We start from the raw sequence: 21,035 nt of genomic DNA, 5'->3' as shown, positions 1-21,035 counted from the left end.
CTAGGGGCAGGGGGCGGGGCGGGGCGGTAGGTCGCTCTCCCTGCTGGGAAGTGTAGTTTCTCCCTCCTGGTCTTTCTTGGGCGAGGAGGTTCTCGACTACCTCCGCGTCGCTACCCCGCGTGCCCTCCCCACCTCGGTCACGGCTCTGCGCAGCCGGTCTGCGCATATGACAGGCTGAGCTTCCTTCGGCCAGTTTCCCGGGGCTTCGAGACGGGACGGGGCGGGGATGGGGACCTGGGGCCCTGGCGGCTGCCGTTTCGGTCGCTGAGAGCCAGCCCTACAGCCACAGTCCTTCCAACACGCTCGGCCTCCCCGCCTTCAGAGCACCCCCTCCCCGGATAAGACACCGACTCGGCCGGCGGGGGCAGATCCCCCGACCTCTTTTTTCCCTCCTCTTCAGGGCTTTCCCCTTCCCACCCCTGAGCCCAGCCTTCCTGGGTTTCCAGCCGGCCCCCTCACCTTCAAAGCAGACGCGGGATTGGAGGAGGGAGTTTGGCCAGGGATGGGACTTAACAAACTCCTTGGGGACCTTGATTCCCAGGGAACAATGGCAGTGACCCAGCACGGATTGGGGACCCAGTCGGGCAGCCCAGAAACAGGGAGATTATACAAACAGATGTAAAGACCCACTTAACAACATGTGTGAACCTGTCTACAAGGCTGGGACGGGATATGAGGTGCGAAGAATCCAGTTTCAACCGAGTGGTGTATCGGAAAAAGATGCCATCTCAGTGTTGGTTTGTGTTTATTTTCCACTGACCCTATGGGTGAAGATATCCTTGACCATTACTCTGTCTGAATATGTTCCAGCTCATCCGATGTTACATCACCAGGTAATACAACTGTAGTCTTGCTGTTTGCTCTTTTCTTCTCTTCACCCTCTCTAGCCCACTAAACTTAACCTTCCCTTTTTTTCTTAGCAAATGAAAAAGTCCAGAAGCTACAAAATTTAGTTGAGTGCTTCAATTAAACACGTTTATTGTGGCAGTAAGTAGTGCTAGTGATTTGAAAATGAGTAAGACAAAGTCCCTGCAGGAAGTTTACATGCTAGTGGTATGTTCCAAAAATCTGCAATTTCTTGATCCTTCAGTATCAAGTATGTTGCTGGTAGGAAATAAAGAACCGTGTTATATATGCTGGGACAAGCCCAGGTCAGGGACCAGCCAGGATTGTTAATGGCGTGACCTTAAAAACTTCGACATTTTTATCCACATTCAACCTAAGTATCTTTTTAACCTATTCTTTTTAAAGATAATTTCTTAAAGGTTCTTTTTCATAAACATTATCTCTAATGTTTCTCTTACTACCTTTTTCCTTCGTTGAGGAAAGATATATCAAATGTTTCCAAATGAGTACATAAAGTATAAATAAAGGACACTGAGAAAATATTAAGGAAATTATCAAATATATTTACCTAATTCATGGATCAAAATAATTCTACTTCCACTTCATTCCTTCACAGGTTGAAAGCTGTGGAGATCTCCACAAGGATTTGGAGAAGAGTCCTAATAGTTATTAAAATTCTGGACTAGATCTACTAGGAAAGGTAAAGTAACCATGAGTCTCCTAGGAAGGAGGAATTATAATGGTTTACTAATGCTTTTCAAATATACATGTCAACTACGTGCTGTGCCTTGCCGGAGAACTAAACACGAGAAAGTAGATTTATGATCCCACCTAAAGGCCTTTAGGTAAGAGCTAAGGAAGACGTGTGCTGATAATTAAACTTTAAGAAGGTTTATTCAGGCAGCTCTTAGGAGAGTTTTTTTTAAGGTAGATTTAAATGTGTCCATTTTAAGAAAAAAACTAACTTTTTGATCACCAAGAAGGGGCCCGACACTGTTTCAATCACTTCTATGTATATTAACTCACTTAATCCTTACAATGACCCCATGAGATAGGTATTACTATCCCCAATCTATAGAAGTGAAAATTGAAGTTCAAAGTTTAAGCAGTTTACTCAGAATGGTAAAGCTGGTGGTGAGTGGCAAAACCGAGATTTGAATCCAGCTCTGTGTTGTCATATTCTTTCCACCACACCAGCCAGCTTCCCTTAATTGAAAACTGGGTGATGGGCCAAAGGACCAATGAGACTCCACCTTCCTGAGCTCATTCAAAGCAGAAACAGCATCTTACTCAACCTTTTTTGCCACATCTACCACAATATCTAACCCTTAGCAAGGATTCAGTAAATGTGTTTGAGTTGAATTTGATGTGAATTTGATCCTCTCTGAAGAGGTAACATTTAAGCAAAGACACCAATGAAGAGGAGTCAGTCCTGTGAATATATTGGGGAAGAACATTACAAACAGAGGGAACAGCAAGTACAAAGACCCTGAGGTAGGAAGTTGCTTGGTTGTATTTGAGGAACAGCCAGGAGGTCAGTATGAGTGGAGCTAAGTGGGAAAGAAGGAGACAGGTAGGAATTGCCTTGGAGAGGAAGGCAGGGGTCAGATCATTTAGTGCCACTGCCACTCACTTTAAAAAGATGAATTCCCAGTAACACATGATCAACAGATTATGCTGCTTTACAAGAGAAAGGAAGCATGATTTATCTGTTAGAAATAATTTATTGAATAACTATTATGTGCCAGGCAAAGGGGTAAGACATTTAAGTGCCTTATTTCATTTAATCCCCATATCAGTTCTACCAGGTTAGGTATTGTCCCAGCTTTACAACTTGAGAAAATGAGGAAAGAGAAATATGAAATAACATGGTTCACAATTAGTCTGTGGCAGAGACAGGATTTGACCCAGGTCTCTTTGACTCCAAAGCCAAAGCCTGCTCTTTTTACTGTATCACATTTTCTCACTTGAAAGACTATGAATAAAAAGGAAGAGATTCATGTATGCATGCATTCCAGAAGTAGTTATTGTTCATTGCTATGTGACAGACATAGAAATAGTATTAAAATGTAACACACCATTTTAAAAGAATGTTGTACGATTACATTCTCATCAGTCATTTGTTTTTAAAACTTTGCAGGTAGATGGACTATAAGGCACTTGCCCAACAAACTGCTCAAGAAATTTTAGGTTACTATCAAGATACATCAGGCTGGAAAGTGGTTAAGACTTCTGTAAGAAAAGAAGTTAAATATGTTTCAAGAGTTTGTTTTTTAATGAGAAACAATTCATTGCAAAGACATTTTAAAAAATATTTTCTTTTACAAGCCAAAAAAAAGTTTTTACTTTTGCTTTATTTTTTGCTTTTTGTTTTTCATTTTTTCTGTATCTGACAGCTAATTTATCTGTGGATTTTTATTCCCCTTTGAGAAAAAGATAACTGTTTCCATCAAGGCTTCTAAGAAATTCCATGGAAATCTGTAAGTACAATCTCCTATTTACAATCATTGTTTTGAATTCAATGACATTGATGTATCTAGAGTTCAATGCTACTTCATTAGCTATAAAATGTTATTTGATAGTGAACAGGAAGTAGAAATTAATTATAAAGTCACTTGTTTGAAATGTAAAATTAATAAAATGAGCAATATATACCATCTAATTTCCAAATCGGAAGACAATCAGAAAAGAAAATCACTTCTAGTGAATAATTCACTAAGATAGGAAATTTCCACTTCAAGAAATAATTACTATAAAAATAGATGGATATTTTCTTTCTAACAGTATTTCGTGGTCTTTTAAACACTTCACCTTTCCATTAAATGAACCACTTAAAGATAAAGTTTATTTTCCCAATATATTCCTCTTGCTAACATATATAATTTATTCTGTAAGCTGCTTTTAAGGGTATTTTTGAGGATCCTGTTATTTCAGATACAAGTACTCTAAGGGAAATTGTGCTGATATTTTTAACCTTCTTTTTAAGAGTTGTTCCTTTGTTGCTCGTGATATCACATTAATGCCATCAGATCGTCATATGCTATTGAGAAAACCAAATATTATTTAGTTTATTTTTGAGGGGTAGGGGTCCACTCCTTCTTTTCACTACTCTGTTTTGTGCTTATTGCTCTTTTTTTCATCTGACTAAATGATCTATCTTGTGTTTCATTTCAATTTTTTTACTGTAGGACAAAGCTGGTATACTTTCTCCTATTCATTTTAATAATTATCAGGAAGGTAATCCCTACCTTTGTTATCTAAAGAATTAATGATTCTAATAGTGGCACTTGAAAAAATAGATTGAGCAGGGAGTGGGGAACGTCAAGCCCAGGCACACTATGGGAATAAACTTTTGGATGTTGTAGTTTTTTGGTGCCTTCCAGGTCAGACCAGTGTGGACAGCAAGCTATGCATCAAAGAAACCTTGGAAGGTATTTATTCTACAAATACTTGCTGGGTATTTTTATACAAGGTGCTCTGCACAATGCCTAGAGCCATTCAAAAAATAGCCTCAATAAGGCTGTTTTAAAGCTTTATTCAAATTTTTCATCAATGATATTGTACTCTTACATGCCATACTACACAGACAAAAAAAATTGAAACTTTTTGCACTTGCTTTAAGAGAAATTTATATGCACTGCATACTAGTTTATTTATTAATACACAGTAATATCTTATCCCAAATCTTAGTGAGTTAAAAGACACTGTCTCATGGTTTATGTCATCAGGAATCCAGATGTAGCTTAGCTTGGTGCCTGTGCCTCAAGGATGCTCACAAGGCTGCAGTCACGGTGTGATCTGGGGCTTAGTTCGCACCTGAAGGCAGCTCTGCTTCCAAGCTCACTTACACAGTCACTGGCAGTCAGTTCTTCATGAGCTTGTTAGACTGGGGACCTCAGCTACTTGCCAGCTCTAGGCTAGAAGCCTTCCTCAATTCTTGACATATGGGCCTCTCCATAGGGCTATTCACAACATGCCAGTTTGCCTCCCTCAGAGGGAGGGATTTAAGAGAGAGCCAAAGAGCAAACAAGATAGAAGCCAGAGTCTTTCTGTAACCTAATCTTGGAAGTGACCCCCCCCGCATCATTTTGGCAGTATTCAGTTTATTAGAAGTGAATCACTAGATCCAACCCTGACTCAGGGGAAGGGGATTACATAAGTGTGTCAATAGCAGGAAGTGGAGATCACTGGGGGCCATTTTAGAGGCTGCCTATCACATGATGATTTTAGCAAACTCTCTTTTAATTCTTCTTTACAGTTCAACTACCATCCAATAAATATCAAGCACAGCTTCAAAATTAAGACTGCTAGAAGATACACAAATCTCAATTTTGCATGCTTGTTTTGTCAAGCACAGCCCACTGATTCTTCTAAATTTAGCATGTTTATGTACAGCAGGAGAGTGTGACTGGAGCAGTTAATATTTTTCAAAATATCTATATTATTCTAAATCAGCTGGGGCAGATATTTAGGTTCTTCCAAAGGAAATCAATCTGAACATGTTGATCAGGTTGGTCCGCCTCAGTCGAAACGTTTACCTCCCCCAGCTTGGAATGAGAAGAAGGTGAGATTGCCGTCAAATAAATCAAGGGAAAAAGCTAGGGAAGCTTAAAATTTTCCAGTACTTCAAGCTTCACAGTTTTATTTATAGGGTTATAAATAATCAAAGCAAGAAACATATGTGTGTTAATTTAGACTGACAACCAAGTGTAAATATTGCACACTTTGGGGATATATAGCATGGTCTAATATGGTTTGCCAAGCTAGTGTCTGGGAGAAATTATCCTTCAAAATGCCCTGTGGGGAAAATGGGTTGCATTGTCAAGTTTCTCAAAACACTCTAGACTATTTTCTCTTCTCTAAGGTTCAGAGAAGTCCTAAAGTAAAGACATCTGTCAAACTGTAATTCAGACTCTTCCAGATGTTTTCAACCAAGAACATGCTTGCAAAACATTGACCTAGATACATAATGGGTCACTCGTCTCACATTTGGATTCTAATAGAAGCTCTAATTGACTAGGTATGTACAGAGAGAAGTGATTTATTTTTCATTATCTCCCTGCTATCATTCTCTTGCATCTCATGGATTATTTCAGTAACTTCCTAGTGGATTCCTCATATATACCTTTACTCAACTACATCCTATTCTTCACACAATGGTTAAAGTAGACTTTTGAAATATAATTCAGTGTTTCTCCCCTGCCTAAAATCTTCTAAAGGCTTTATTATGCTCTGCAAGGCACTCTCTGGCCCCCACCTACCTCTCTGACCTCTCCTACCACTGCATCCTTGCTCTCCTTAAGCTACAGCCACGTAGGACTACTGTTTGCACAAATGCACTGAACTTAAAGCCGTCTCAGAGCCTTCGTAGTTGCTCTTTTCTTGCCTAGCGTGCTCTTCACCCAAATCTTTCTAAGGCTGATGTCATTTTTGTTTTCAAGATCTCAGCTTCATTGCTTCTCTGCAGAGTGACCTTCTTGGCCAATTGGTCAAAGTTCTCAAATACACCAAGCCACAGTTTACTACCCTATTCTGCTGTTACCTTCTTCATAGCATCTATCACTAGATGAAATTTATCTTCTTCATTTGTTGTCTTATTTATTACGTCTCTCTTATTAGAATATAAACTTGAGAATAGGAACTTGAACAAGAAGCAGACTAGAAATAAACTCTTGTTCATCGTAGTATCCCTAACACCAGAACAGTGTCTGTCACATAAACACTTAATAAGTATTTCCTGAATGAATTTATGGACTTTAGTTATGTTATATTGGCTGCCAAATAGAAAGCATTTAAACATATTTGTTTCCCTTATAACTACAGAACAACAACAACAAAACCTGAAGATATTTTCTCAGCACTTTCAGCTTTTCTTATTAATTTCCCACCCAAAAAGCTCCTTTTGTGGTTAGCTTTGAGCACTTGCCTATATGCATGAGAAGGGGGCCAGTTCTTTGGTTGGAATTTTTTTCCTTTCTACCCTCAAGAGATGAAATACAGACCTACCAGCACACAGTTCAGCTGACACATTCCCCTATGTTCCCTATTAATTCCCCTATTAATCTACTGTATGTCACACACTAAGCTAAATAATTTAATTTTTAAATTTACCCATATATCCCACAAATAGTTTCTATTGCCTGTTGTTTTTCCAGTGTATAGATCACACTTGCCATGTTTCTCTGCATGCATGCCTCACAGTTTTCTTGAAAACTGGACATTTTAGGGAATTCCTTGGAGGTCCAGTGGTTAGGACTCTGCACTTGCACTGCCGAGGGTGCAGGTTCGATCCCTGGTCAGGGAACTGAGATCCTGCATGCTGCATGGCTCGGCCAAAATCAATCAATTTTTTTTAATCCTTGAAAAAAAAAGAAACCTGAACATTTTAGGTAATATAGCAACTCTGGATACAGATTCCACTCACTCACCCAGGGCTGCTTCTTGCTTGGGCGTTTATTTGTTTAGTGATTTGTCTGGACCAATTCCGTGAAGTCTGTTCCCCACCCAGTCTGCAGCCTCAGATATACCTGCCCTGATTTTTGTCCTTGTTTTTATCTTTCAGCCTGGCGTCCTATAGGTCATCCCTAGGTTAACACAAGCCATTATTGGTCACAAGTTGTGCTTAGCACCCAAAGCCAGTACGATTTTTACCCTTTACTGTCAATTCTGTGTGTGGCTTGGAAACTGTTTTCACAGTTCAGGGAGTTTTATGGTTTTGCCCTGCCCTGTAGCCAGCGGGGCCGGTAGCTTGGAAGTTGTGTCACCAGTCACTCCCCAGAGGACATAGCCTTGAGGTACACACATTCTTCCAAACCACCAGCGATGAGTATGATTTTATTTTAAAGTGGTCAGAATAGCTTATTGCTCCGTCAGTGATGACTCAGAGATTATGCTTAAGTCTCTTGAGCCAGTAAGACTTCAGCCCTTCGCCACTTAATCTGTGTATGGCTTGGGGAATGCTTGCAAGTCGTTCAAGCCACATATTGGACTGATTGCTCCTAAGTAGGGGCAGCCTAGCATATCCAGCGTGATTTGCCTGAGTAAGGGCAGCCTAGTACAAAGCTCCCATTGCTTCTCGGTTAGGGACAGCCTGGTACATCACTCTGAATGTTCCTTAGGAGGGGCAGCCTAGTACACCCACTCTGATTTCTCCTGAGTGGGCAACCTCGTATATCTACTCTCATTACTCTGATGAAGGGCAGCCTAACATTCCCTCTGATGGCTCTGAGTAGGGACCTATGCACTAATACACTGAAGCCAAGTAACACTTCTATTCCATGAGCAAGTGGGTAGCATAGGGGAAGGATGGTACCATGACTTTCTCAGTTTGCTCCTGTTATTCGGGAGGTGAGGGGCAATTTAGGCCCCAGGATTCACAGCCTACTGTGCCTTGGCAAAGCCCTCACCCTACCAGTGAGATCAGGGTGTCAGGAAACCCTAGTCTTCTGAGCAGTGCATGTGGGGAATAGAGCTTCTACAACATGAGCTGAGAGTTTCGGTGATGAGAGATGTCAGTGTCCTGCTGATCCCAGGATGAAACCATAGCCCTAGCCTGGATCTCGTGGGGAGAGGGAACCCCTGTCTTCTAGTCTGCACCCAGCTGGAGCAGGGCTACCGTAGAGTGAGGGGGGTGGCTGGAAGGAGGTGGTGGCTCAAATGCTACAGACTCTGACTTTTCCTACCTAGATTTAGTAGGTTTTCTTGAATAAATGTTTCTTCATTTCCTGTGTGCTGTTAGGTCGATTTCTAGGGAATTTAAGTAGGTTTTAAAAGTAATGTTCACCAGTTCAGTGGCTGTGGAAGAGGGTTTCCTTAGCTCCTCACATAGCCACTCTGGAAGTCCCACTCCCGACTCTAATTATCACATAGGAAATGCCAAAAATAAGGTCACTAAAAAGCCTATCATCTTACAGGTGCTTCCCCAGGTTTATAATTTCTAGTATGCAAAAACAGGCACTTTCTACTGTTTTCTCTTCCCTTATCCTCCTAGTTTACTGTTCAGCAGTACTCATTCACAGAAGCCATAAAAGGCTATAAAATGATTTAGAGATGCATGTTCAAATAAGCATGTTGAAACAAATGCACATTTCCTAAAAGGTGTTCATTGCTTCATGAAATGATGATCTGTAAGAAACAATTTCATGTATCAATTATCCCACATACCAGCTAAAGCTTGTCAGAAACTGTGAGAGACAAGAGAGAATCATTAAAATATTTTTAATTTGACTTGGTCACTTTATTCATAATGAGCATGAAGCTTTATTATAGATCTTAGTAAAATATCCAAAGAACCATTCATTTTAATGATCAATAGATATAAAAATATAGTTCTTAGATTCAAATATGACAAAATTGATATCTCTGAAGAGTCTTGAACACAGTAGATACTGAATTGCTCATTCAGTGATAGATTCAAGTATTCAAGACATAGAGATGTTTTATGTTTTCAAAGAGGCATGATATTTACATATTTTTAAAAAGCCAGTAACTCCAATACACCTCTAACTAGTGAATTAAGATAAGGTACTTTTTTTTAAAGATAGATTTAATTCATTTTTTAAAATTTGGTTTGTTTATTTTTGACTGCGTTGGGTCTTCGTTGCTGCCCAAGGGCTTTCTCTAGTTGCGGCGAGTGGGGGCTACTCTTTGTTGAGGTGCGCGGGCTTCTCATTTTGGTGGCTTCTCTTGTTGCGGAGCACGGGCTGTAGGTGCACGGGCTTCAGTAGTTGTGGCACGCAGACTCAGTAGTTGTGGCTCACGGGCTCTAGAGCACAGACTCAGAAGTTGTGGCGCACGGGCTTAGTTGCTCCACGGCATGTGTCCCCTGCATTGGCAGGCAGATTCTTAACCACTGTGCCACCAGGGAAGGCTAAGCTAAGGTACTTTTTAACTAGTAACCTACCCTCTACCCAAGACACAACTTTAATTATATTTCATAATCTTATAGGAAGCAAAATAAATAATTTCTGCCTTGCAGTCATATAATACCAATAACTCAAACTTTTCTCACCTTTACAAATGACTGGAAAATGAACAATTAGCCATTGAGTAGACAGTCTAAACCAGGAGTTGGCAAACTTTTTCAGTAGAGAAACAGAGAGTAAATATTTTAGGCTTTGCAGCTCCTGTGGCCTCTGTTCTAACTACTTAGCTCTGCCATGATAGCACAAAAGCACAATACGTAAGTAGACATAGACAATACATGAATGAATAAGTATGGCTGTGTCTCAAAAAAACTATTTACAAAAGCAGGAAGTAGGCTAGATTTGACCTATGGGACATAGTTTGCCAACCCCTATCCTAAACAGAGGATATGAAAAATCACAAATCCTCAAATACTGATAAACTTATATGTATATTAGGGACTCTTCTTTCCTCCCATAACAATTTTCATATCCAAGTCATAGAAACACATATGTAAACTACCCCCCAATGTATTAGTATAATATAGTGAAAAGAGTATGGGATTGGGAGGCAGTCAGAGTTTCAATCATGCATTATTATGAACTCAAACACATTCTTTTTCTCTTCCATTATAGTTTATTAAAAGATATTGAATATAGTTCCCTGTGCTATAAACCTTTTTGTTTATCTATTTTATATATAGTAGTTTATATCTGCTTATCCCAAACTCCTAATTTATCCCTACCACTGCCCCCCTTTCCCCTTTGGTAACCATAAGTTGGTTTTCTATGTCTGTGAGTCTGTTTCTGTTTTGTAAATAAGTTCATTTGTATTATTTTTTAGATTCCACATATAAGTGATGTCAAATCACATTTGTCTTTCTCTGTCTGGCTTACTTCACTTAGTATGAAAGTCTCTAGGTCCATCCATGTTGCTGCAAATGGCATTAGTTCATTCTTTTTTATGGCCGAGTAATATTCCAAAAACTATTGTTAAGGGCTCAGTACTGCTGACTTTCATGTTGTTCAAGCGTCAACATAATAAATAGTAAATGTTTGATCACTCAGTCAATAAAATAGTGCTATTAAAAGATTAAGGGTAGTCATTATCAGTAAATATATAGTAAGTGGTTAATAAAAGATACCTAATTCGATGTTAGTTAGAAATACAAAAAGGTCAAAAACTCTTTATCCTCAAAATTTACAATATTAGAGAGAGAACAGATTAATTTAAAAAAGCAATCTAGGGAGGTATATACAAACCCCTTAACAATAGTTTTGTGCTTAAATTTTAACTGTTTTATATCTGCCTTCTTTTTCAAAGGACCTGATAATTATTCAGGTTGTTTTGTCACTGTCTTCTATAGAGTTTAATAATAAGCTCTTAAAAACTTTGTAGATCTGAAGGAAGGAAACCTTACATACTAAGAAAATTTTAGGATATCTCACAGAGAAAACTAGGGACCAGCTGAGCTTTTAAAGAGAGACTAACATAGAAAAAAAATAGTCTAATGACTTACTTGTTTACCAAATCATAAAAACAAGGTTCAGAGGAAGAACTCTTCATAAATATAACAGCTATTTTCTGTAATTATAGCATTTAGTTTTTACCTCACTTCCTCCAAAAATTTTAACTTTTTAGAGGTTTAAAATTTTGATTTTACTTAAACCTATCTCCTTAGTTTAGAAAGAATGATTAACAGAGAGAGGAAGTATGGCCAATATTATTCAGATTTCATTTTCATTTAACAACCTACTGCTAATAGTGGGTTTTAATCCAGTTTTCTCACATTGTCGTAACTTCATTGATTGTGATAGCCCAACCCAATTCTATTGATGAATTAACATAAAGGTTAGTTACTTCTCAAATCTTGACATGTGAAAAATAAATGAAATTCAGAAGTCAGTGTCCATAAATGGAGTTTAATTGTAACACAAGCGTGCCCATTATATATTGTCTATGGCTGCTTCACTGATACACTAGCAAAGTTGAATAGTTGCAACATAGAACATGAAGCTTGCAAAGCCTTAATTATTTACCATCTGGCCCTTTACTGAAAAGTTTGCTGACCACTGCTTTAGACCATATTACATCCTTCAATTAAGAATTAAGGCCACGGGCTTCCCTGGTGGCGCAGTGGTTGAGAGTCCGCCTGCCGATGCAGGGGACACGGGTTCGTGCCCCGGTCCGCGAAGATCCCACATGCCGCGGAGCGGCTGGGCCCGTGAGCCATGGCTGCTGAGCCTGCGCATCCGGAGCCTGTGCTCCGTGACGGGAGAGGCCCCAACAGTGAGAGGCCCGCGAATTAAGACCACAAGATATTGCACAACCACACAAACTTCTCATCAATTACTGTTGGCTTATGATAAATACAGTAGGTAAATGTTTGTGAGAAAGAGTTTAGAAAAATTCTAAATGAAAGTAGCCCCTTTAAAAAGACAACTATAGAGGGGCCTCCCTGGTGGCGCAGTGGTTGAGAGTCCGCCTGCCGATGCAGGGGATGCGGGTTCGTGCCCCGGTCTGGGAGGATCCCACATGCCGCGGAGCGGCTGGGCCCGTGAGCCATGGCCGCTGGGCCTGCGCGTCCGGAGCCTGTGCTCCGCAACGGGAGAGGCCACAGCAGTGAGAGGCCCACATACCGCAAAAAGAAAAAAAAAAAAAAGACAACTATAGAAACATTATAAACAAAATTTGTAGAAAAATGAATTTTTAAATAATTTATATTAATTATTACAATGCATATTTATATAAACCTGGCTACTTCCAATTGAATATTACTATTTTAAATTGCTGATATTACCTTCAAGTTTTCTTTACATTATTTGCTAAATTAGTGTGCTTTATACTGTGATAGCATTATATTTTCAACTTAGACTAAACTTATTAAATTTTGAATTTTCTTTATTTTGTTAACTATAGATATCGTGTTGAAGGAATAATTCCAGAATCAACATCTAAACTATCCGATTTCCTCTACAAACCTGAAAACAGGGTCACATGGGACAAATCATTGAAACTGTACAGCATGGTACAAAAAATTGATTCGGTAATTTACTGTTTAATATTGGACTTTCACTGTATGAGTACACTTTTAGTTTTCTATCTTAGTGATTTGAGTTTATTAAATCTGTATTATGTGGACACTTTGTATTTTATAGGTTCAAATCAAGTTGAAATTTTTATAAAAAGCTTAAAACTTCCTCCTTTATTAGTCAAGAGTTCAATTCCAATTACATTTATTCTGTTTTAAATGAATACCACACTCTGAACTTGGTCAGCTGTCCTGCAGATGTGTGCCTTCGGTTACTGAGGGGACTGAACTCGTGGATTCACCTCCTCCATTAGGTGGAATAAAAAGATTAAGCATGCCTTGTTGATGGGAAGTCAGTAGATTTATCTTAGTCATAATACACTAGATAACAGGAACACTGTAGACACTTACTGTAAGGACTTAGGAACAAACAGCATGTGACTTTTTTAAAGAGTAAGTGTGAAATAACATTATATTGTGGTTTTAGAAACACTTTCAAATACATTATCTCAGAAATGAAGAGGGAGAATAAAAACAGAGAAAAGAAAAATACAGGTAATGGAGTAGAAATTTAAAGTCATAGAGGTGAGAGAAAGAAAGACAGAATGCAAGAGGCAAATAGGGCTTAAAAGGGGAGAGAAGATCAGGGTGAGGTGAGGGTAGAGTGAAAGCTCAGGAGGAGAAAAACATGAATGAAATGAGAAAGACTGTTAGCTGGTAGAAAGAAGGAGGAACAGGAAGAAGACAGGAGTGGGGTGAGGGATTCTGAACTCTGGTACAGCACAGTATAGGCCTGACACTTATTAAGACTGCTAGACGTCACGGTATGTAAATTATACCTCATAAGCGGCTTTTAAAAATTGAGTCCTACTGTTTGGCTAATAATAACTTTATTAGAAGGAGCTGGTAAATGTGAATGTTGGAGTAATGCAAACTTAAACAGCTGCATTTGTAAAATTCCACATCACGGAGTCTTTGGTTCTTAGAGTCTCCAAGCTGCATTTCACTCATCAAAACAAATGGCCCACATATCTGCCATCACCTTATCATTTATTTAGAACTCTGTAGGTTAACTTTACCTCCTTTTATTAAACTGATTTTGAAATCTGGGATGGGGGTGAGATTGTAGAAAAGCCCAGAAAGGTAAGGCAGTTTCATCTTGTAGAGAGGCCTTGAAGTTCTTATCCACAAAGAACACCTGTCCATGACCTTCTTGGGATTTGAACATGGCCCATAACAAATGAAAATCCAAACATTGGACTGTTTCATTAATGATTGTATGATACTAATAATACAGTTTCATTAGCATTTCAGATATTTCTGCTGTTGCTGCAAGTCAGCTGTAATAATGGAAAGTATACTAGATTTGGCATCAAAAAACTTGAAAACAGGTTCAGAGGAATTTTGTGATATGCCCAAGGTCACCACCGCCAATGTATGGTATAACCAGGACTTATACCTGATCTCCTGATTCCAAATTTGATGCCTTTTCCAGTATACCACAGTGTCTCTGAATCACATTGTACTGTGAGAAGAATTAGTCTGCCTTCCAGTGAATGTTTGTAGCATTCACTTCCAGAGGTGCATTTTTTTTTTTTTTTTTAAGAAGCGGTACGCGGGCCTCTCACTGCTGTGGCCTCGCCCGCTGCGGAGCACAGGCTCCAGATGTGCAGGCTCAGCGGCCATGGCTTATGGGCCCAGCCGATCCGCGGCATGTGGGATCCTCCCGGACCGGGGCACGAACCCGTGTCCCCTGCATCGGCAGGCGGACTCTCAACCACTGCGCCACCAGGGAAGCCCCAGGGGTGCATTTTAATTGACTCATTCACCCCATTGGTGAGGAAGGGATTCCTGCTCTAGGGTTATGGTGGTGGTCAAACACATGACACCAGCACTAGACAAATGAGATCAACAGCACTTTGTTAATCCTTAATCACAGCCCAGGAAGGACTGTTAAGACTTTGTTAAATTAACATTTGTTAGTGGAGTGCAGGGTGCCAATAGCGAGCCAGGTTCTACAAATGACCACAAGAGAAATTGAAATAGAGAAGTTTATTACTCACGGGTCGAGGAGGAAGTGTACAGCACACCTCCAGGGCCCCATGTGGGGAGGTCAAGGCAGGCTGCAGACAGAGAGAGGCAGGACCTGAGGCACATGCCTGTATTAGTGTCTGTGGGTGGAGTGCTTTGGGGTTCCTGGGCTAAGGCCAGATTGATCAGTTGGAACCAAAAAGAGCAGGGTTTCCAGTAAGCTCCACAGGGGGCATCTTACCTAAGGTGCTCACAAGGGGAAGGCCCTGGGAAGTGGGAGAGACAGTTGAGCAGAAGTGCTGTTGGGGAAGTCGTATCAGGAACTTACATTGGCTTGACTCTGAGGGCTGTTATCTGGGGGTGTCCTTACATGAGAGGACTAGTGTTAGTTTAAGGCCCCTGCAGGCTGCTCGGCCAAACAAAACGGATACTCAGGCAGCAGCACCATGGAGTAGCTTAGCTCAGCTCTCAAGGATGCACCGTGTCATGCAGTGCGACATGGGAGTTGCACTCAGGAACAGAGTGAATCACTAGGGGTTGTGCAAGGCAGGCTTTGTAGTGTCAAGACGTTGAGGTGACCCCTGATTTCTGCAGGAGGATCTGATTGGTTGTTGGAATAATTCTGCAGGGTAGCCGGGAACTGAAATGCACTACTCAGGTATAAGTAGGCATCGTGTCTGATCCTGCTGATAAGGAGGGTTGTTGGACTAAGGGTTCTTATCTGTGGGAACAGAGTGGGGAGAGGAACTTGCACTTCGGCCATTCACAACCCTCCCAGTTTTACCAGATGTCAAAGCAGCACATATATTGGCCTTTAATTTTAGGCCTTACACCACAGGCCGCTAAGGCAATATATTTTTCAGAATATATTACCTAGTCAGTGTGGGGTAGTAGACACAATACTGTACTGGAAATCCAGGTTCTAGTTCTATACATATCTCTAGTTCTACATGTAATTTAATGTTAGGCTTCAATTTCTTCATCTAAAAGTTCAAAGGTTAGATAATATCAAGATTCCTTTCTGATTCTGTCACACTTATGATTATATTAACCCGTGTTAGATATATGATTTGCAAATATCTTCTCCCATTCTGTAGGTCACCTTTTCATTTTGTTGATAGTTTCCTTTTCTGTGCAGACGCATTTTAGTTTGATGTAGTCCCACTCGTTTATTTTTGCTTTTGTTGCCTTGCACTTATAATTATACATCTAATGTTTCTTTAACACTGAAAATGCAAGTTGACTTGGTGATAAATTCTTAAAACTTCAAAGCCCTGCTTTTTCCAAATACAGTCCAACCTTATGCAGTGAAATTCTTTGGGGAGCAGTACAAAGAACAATATTAAATAATTGTTGCAATCTTTATGATTTGATTTGTTTCAGGACACATTCATATGTCATACCATTACACAAAGTTTTGCCATGGGCTCAATATCCCCCTGAGACTTTATCGACTTAGTGTATTTGAAGCACTACGAAGGGAATATGGATATTATCAGTTGTAAGTTGAAACATTTTGCCCACACTTTGGAATTACTACGAGTCATTAATAAATTTTTTTACTTTTTTTTTTTTTTTTTTTTGCAGTACGCGGGCCTCTCACTGATGTGGCCTCTCCCGTTGCGGAGCACAGGCTCCGGACGCACAGGCCTAGCGGCCATGGCTCACGGGCCTATCCGCTCCGCAGCATGTGGGATCTTCCCAGACTGGGGCACGAACCCATGTCCCCTGCCTCGGCAGGAGGACTCTCAACCACTGCGCCACCAGGGAAGCCCTAAATTTTTTTTACTTTTAACTCACAGTTTGAAAGAAACAATATTTTCAATTAATTATTTTTGTATTTACTTAGTGAGACCAATAAATGCATGTTAATATAGATAAGCCTGAAGTTTTACCTAATTCTAGAGGTGCCATTTATATCATAGTCAATGATTATGGCATCTCCTGGCCTTTTTGCAGCATATACCCTGCAGCACTCAGTATAGATAGATACTTGCAGGCTAAAACATCATAGCATACATTATAAAACTACTAAGAAACAAAATTGATCTTTGGATATATACTTTTGTATTTAAATTACATAGAATGGGTATATCTAGAAACTGAAAAAACTCATGAAGAAAATTTCAATAGATAGGTGTTTTCATAAATGTGCTTATATTTCTTTTAAAAACTGGAGGTTTTGATATGCCCTTATCCACCCTCTGCCAAAAAAAAATGTGTCACTCTGTAAAATACAAATACATAACCACTTCCTAATTTGCGTTATTCATTTAAAACGTACCAGTTCACACCCCAAAGATCTTTGGACTCCAAGAACTCAAGATAATTCATGGTGAAGGGACTTTGGTAGGACAATGGCCTAGAGCCCTTTTTTCCCCTATAATTCAATTTAATCTCACTATTCCTATGTGAATAGTTTCCCCTACTGTAAACTACTCGGGGAGGGACAGTTAAGTGTTGTTAATTATTATTTTCCAACGAGGTTGCAGTTACTTTGATATATCTGTAGGACTCTTAAGTTTCTGAGTCCAGGACTGAGTCATTGCTCTGCTGATAGCACTCATGCACACAGTTAGCTCTCTTGCCCATACCACTGGGGACTGATGTTCATCACTTTCACATAGTTGTCTCATAGAGTTTCATACAGTTGTCATTTAGTTGTCTCATTTTTAAATGAGGGCACATAAAAATTTATTCACTGCCTATAACACAAAATACTGTTCATTTGAAGCATAGATCTGTTATTATCTATATTTTGAAAGCATTCAATTTGTATATCATTTTTGGTGGTCAGAGGGAGGGTAAAAAGTAAGTATGGAAGATAAAATCAATAAATAGTTATAATCAGTCTTTCAGTGATCACTACTGAATTTGCTTTAAGTGATTTTCTTTGAATGAGTTTTTCATGATTACTGATAGTTTTCTTCTTAATGTTTCGGTTGTTGTCTAGCTTACTGTGTACCTTGCTTTGAGCTACATATTTTGCATGCATTTCCTCACCAATGAGGAAACCGAAGTTCACAGAAATCAAGTTACATAGCTAATAAGCAGCTCAAGTCTTTCTGATTTTCCAAAATCTGTACTAACTATCATACTATGTGCCTCACAAAAGACCCATACTTGTTTGTGGAATATAACAAATTTTTTAAAAATAAAGAAATATAATCTCCATATCTTAAACAGTGAAAAAATATGTTAATATCACTTCTGGCAGTACCATTTTGCCAACATAATTGGCTCTGTTAAGATGATGAAACAGGTAATGAAAATGGGAAATTGATTCCACCACATTTGTCTCCTAAGCTAGTCCTAAGCTAGTGCTTAACGTTATATTTCTACAGAAGTGTTTGCTTATGTTAAAATCATATAGGAAAATTCTCTGACAAGAGCAGGATTCAGTTGCACAGAATAAACAAATATATTCTGTTGCACAGAATAAATAGTTGCACAGAGTAAACAAATATATTTGGAAGAGTATATATAATTATCATAAACATAATCATAATCAGATCACCTCCCTTCTAACTTCACATACAATATGCAGTTATGCTGCATAATTCCCAAAACAAAATCTACTGATTTTTAATTATATATTGAAGTTAGCTACAGGGAATTGGCAGAAAGGGGCATTTAAACTACTTCTATTGACAGACCAAATAACTACATCAAATATTTTATTTTAAAAATTTATAAACCAAAATGTCTATAAACCCACTATCCTAATAGAATAGTCTCTTTCTTTGTGATTTCTGCTTCAAATCTCAGAAAGTAACTGAACAATACTTTTAACAGTTTTTCCTGTATGTGAAAGATAACAGCATCTTTCAAAGTATTACATGAAAAAGTTTGAGAGGACAATAGTGATCATACTGATATTCTTTCATTTTTGGCCTGTGTACACATTCAAATGTGCAAACATACATACATATGTATAAAACTAATGTCACTGCTGATAATAACTAAGTTAAATCAAGTGCTATGTCATACATTTTTTTAAATATGCTACTGGAAACAGAATTTTTCATCTTTGTGGAATAAGTTTCATTTTAATTCTTTTTAATCACTTAGCTACTAGTGTGGATTTTCCAGCATATCCTCCATCTTCAAATTATATCCGTGGTTGTAACCATGCTTGTGGCTATATATGTTCACCTCTGCAAAAGTGTTATTTCCATATATTTATTTTTTAACAGTTTTTTAGTTCAGTTTGTAATTTGTTAACTAACTCACCAGAAATATGTTCTGGTATATTCTGTTGGGAAAAAAATTGCCCCTAAATACAATTTTTAAAATAATTTTTTAAGTATTTTTGTCTTAAGTATAATCAGAATGGATAATTCCCTATAAAGTATGATTTGAGGTTTCTGGCACTAGTCACGTATATACAAACATCCTCACCCCCTCCTATTAACCTTAACCTGATGTTTTATGTTTCTCCATTAGAGTCACTTCTGTCTCTAATGGAATTAGAATTTTTGCAAATTAAAAATAAATTCCCTAGAATTATAATGCAGTTACGTTTATCAGCAATGAGTGCTTTACCTTGAATAAATTCTTTCCAATGGACTACCTACTGAGAACAGATACCTGCAGAATGAGCCATCCAGTAGGTAAATTCAGAAAGGGAAGAGCTGGAGAAATTAGAGATGAGTCACTGCCCACAGTTGGCCAGCCTAGGGATAAGATGGTAGCATCCAACACACATAGTCTTTAAATGCATATATATTAATTCAATGTATATCATTCTACAAATTCATTACGTTTTAATTTTTGGTAAATGATTTTATATTAAATAAAAGATACTGACACATAAAACCAGGTGTAAAACTTTATAGTGGTCAGATATAAACCACTCAATATGAGAAAAATAATTTTGTGAAGGAAGTCAAAATAAAATTACATTTAGACCTGTACTCCTTAATATTTTCTCTACTGAATTAGAGAACTAAAAGATATCCACAAATGTTTACGTTAATGGACAGGATCATTGATGCAGATGATTATGTTGATAACGATATGGCCTTTCTGACCATCCATCAGTTTTATATCTATGGCCAGGACTTTATTCTCCACAGCAGGAAAGAACAAAACAGGGAAGGATTATTACTCCAAATCAGCTAGGTACATCAGCTGCTGGTGGGGACTCTAGTTGGGAAGCTACACAACCTAAAGTGTGCTTCACAGGCAAAGTCCCCTTCTTGCACCTTGTCACCATTCCCTTTCCACTGCAAAAAGCATAGGACAAAAGGTCTGATTTAGATATCCCACCTAGGGTGGAAACTCTGCCTAGCATCCTGCTGGAGAAGGGTAGTGACAAAAAAGTAATTTTGTACCTTCTCTTTCCATGCAGCCCAAGTCCTGTAGTAAACTTATAAAACATATTATCTGTAGTAAAGGTACTCTACAGTAAATGTTGGAAAGGCTTTGTTAAGTGTGTAAAGCCCTAGTAAACGCAAATAGAGATTTAAGACCATACAAACTGCTAGTGAGTCCAGCCACTTGAGACAATGTAAAAATAGTCTAAACTCTGCATAGAGAGGGTGTAAGAATATAGACACTCACGGTTTGTTGGAGCAGTGGTCTTCAAACCCCCCAAGAGAATTTTGTAAAACTGTATACTGCCTTGCACATTTTTAAGTTGATATTAAAATTTTTCATAGCATTATATTATGAGGGTGCAATTTCCAGCATACTCTAAATCCTGACATTTAAAAAAAATGGTTGTATCACCCTTCTAAGTGCATCCAATGGAATCTAAATACCATAACAACTTGAAACCCACCATTACATTATCAATTTCAAAATACATATAACCTTTAACAGAAAGTTTATGTCATTTATTTTCTCCTTGATCCCGTATTTTTACTCTTTTTCCCTTGCATAATTTTATCCTAATAGAATATATTTTATGCTTTGGGTTCTTTAATTAATCACTATCTATCTATTTTCTATCATACCTCAGTAAAAATAAGTAGCTAATTTTTAAAATTTGTTTTATTTTCTATGACCCCAAGTATCTAAATGTTAAAATATATATACGATAAAGATAAATATGTGAGCCCCAAGATAAATATGTGAGCAAACCCGAACATTAACTATATAAAATACTAACAATATCCAATTTGGAGGCTATATAAAGAGGAATTTGGAGGAATTTGATTAAAATTAATATATTTTAACATCTTTGTGTTGTTTGGAAAGAGGGTACAGATATATACAA

At 38.5% G+C, this 21,035-nt stretch overlaps 1 protein-coding gene across 1 annotated transcript; it reads left to right on the top strand.

The window, feature by feature from the left end:
• Positions 1-209: 209 nt before the first annotated feature.
• On the top strand, positions 210-19,005 carry STARD6 (StAR related lipid transfer domain containing 6; the record flags this gene model as incomplete). Its single annotated transcript, XM_081252145.1, is given in 9 exon segments — positions 210-833; positions 1,463-1,546; positions 2,987-3,080; positions 3,243-3,248; positions 3,250-3,326; positions 12,670-12,796; positions 16,196-16,252; positions 16,256-16,313; positions 18,884-19,005. Coding segments are annotated over 7 exon segments (537 nt in total). The 5' UTR covers positions 210-833; positions 1,463-1,546; positions 2,987-2,990.
• Positions 19,006-21,035: the final 2,030 nt, after the last annotated feature.

Source organism: Mesoplodon bidens (assembly GCF_964165515.1).
Source record: "Mesoplodon bidens genome assembly, chromosome: 13".
Classification (NCBI taxonomy): Eukaryota; Metazoa; Chordata; class Mammalia; order Artiodactyla; family Ziphiidae; genus Mesoplodon; species Mesoplodon bidens.
This window is presented reverse-complemented; position numbering and strand designations above follow the sequence as displayed.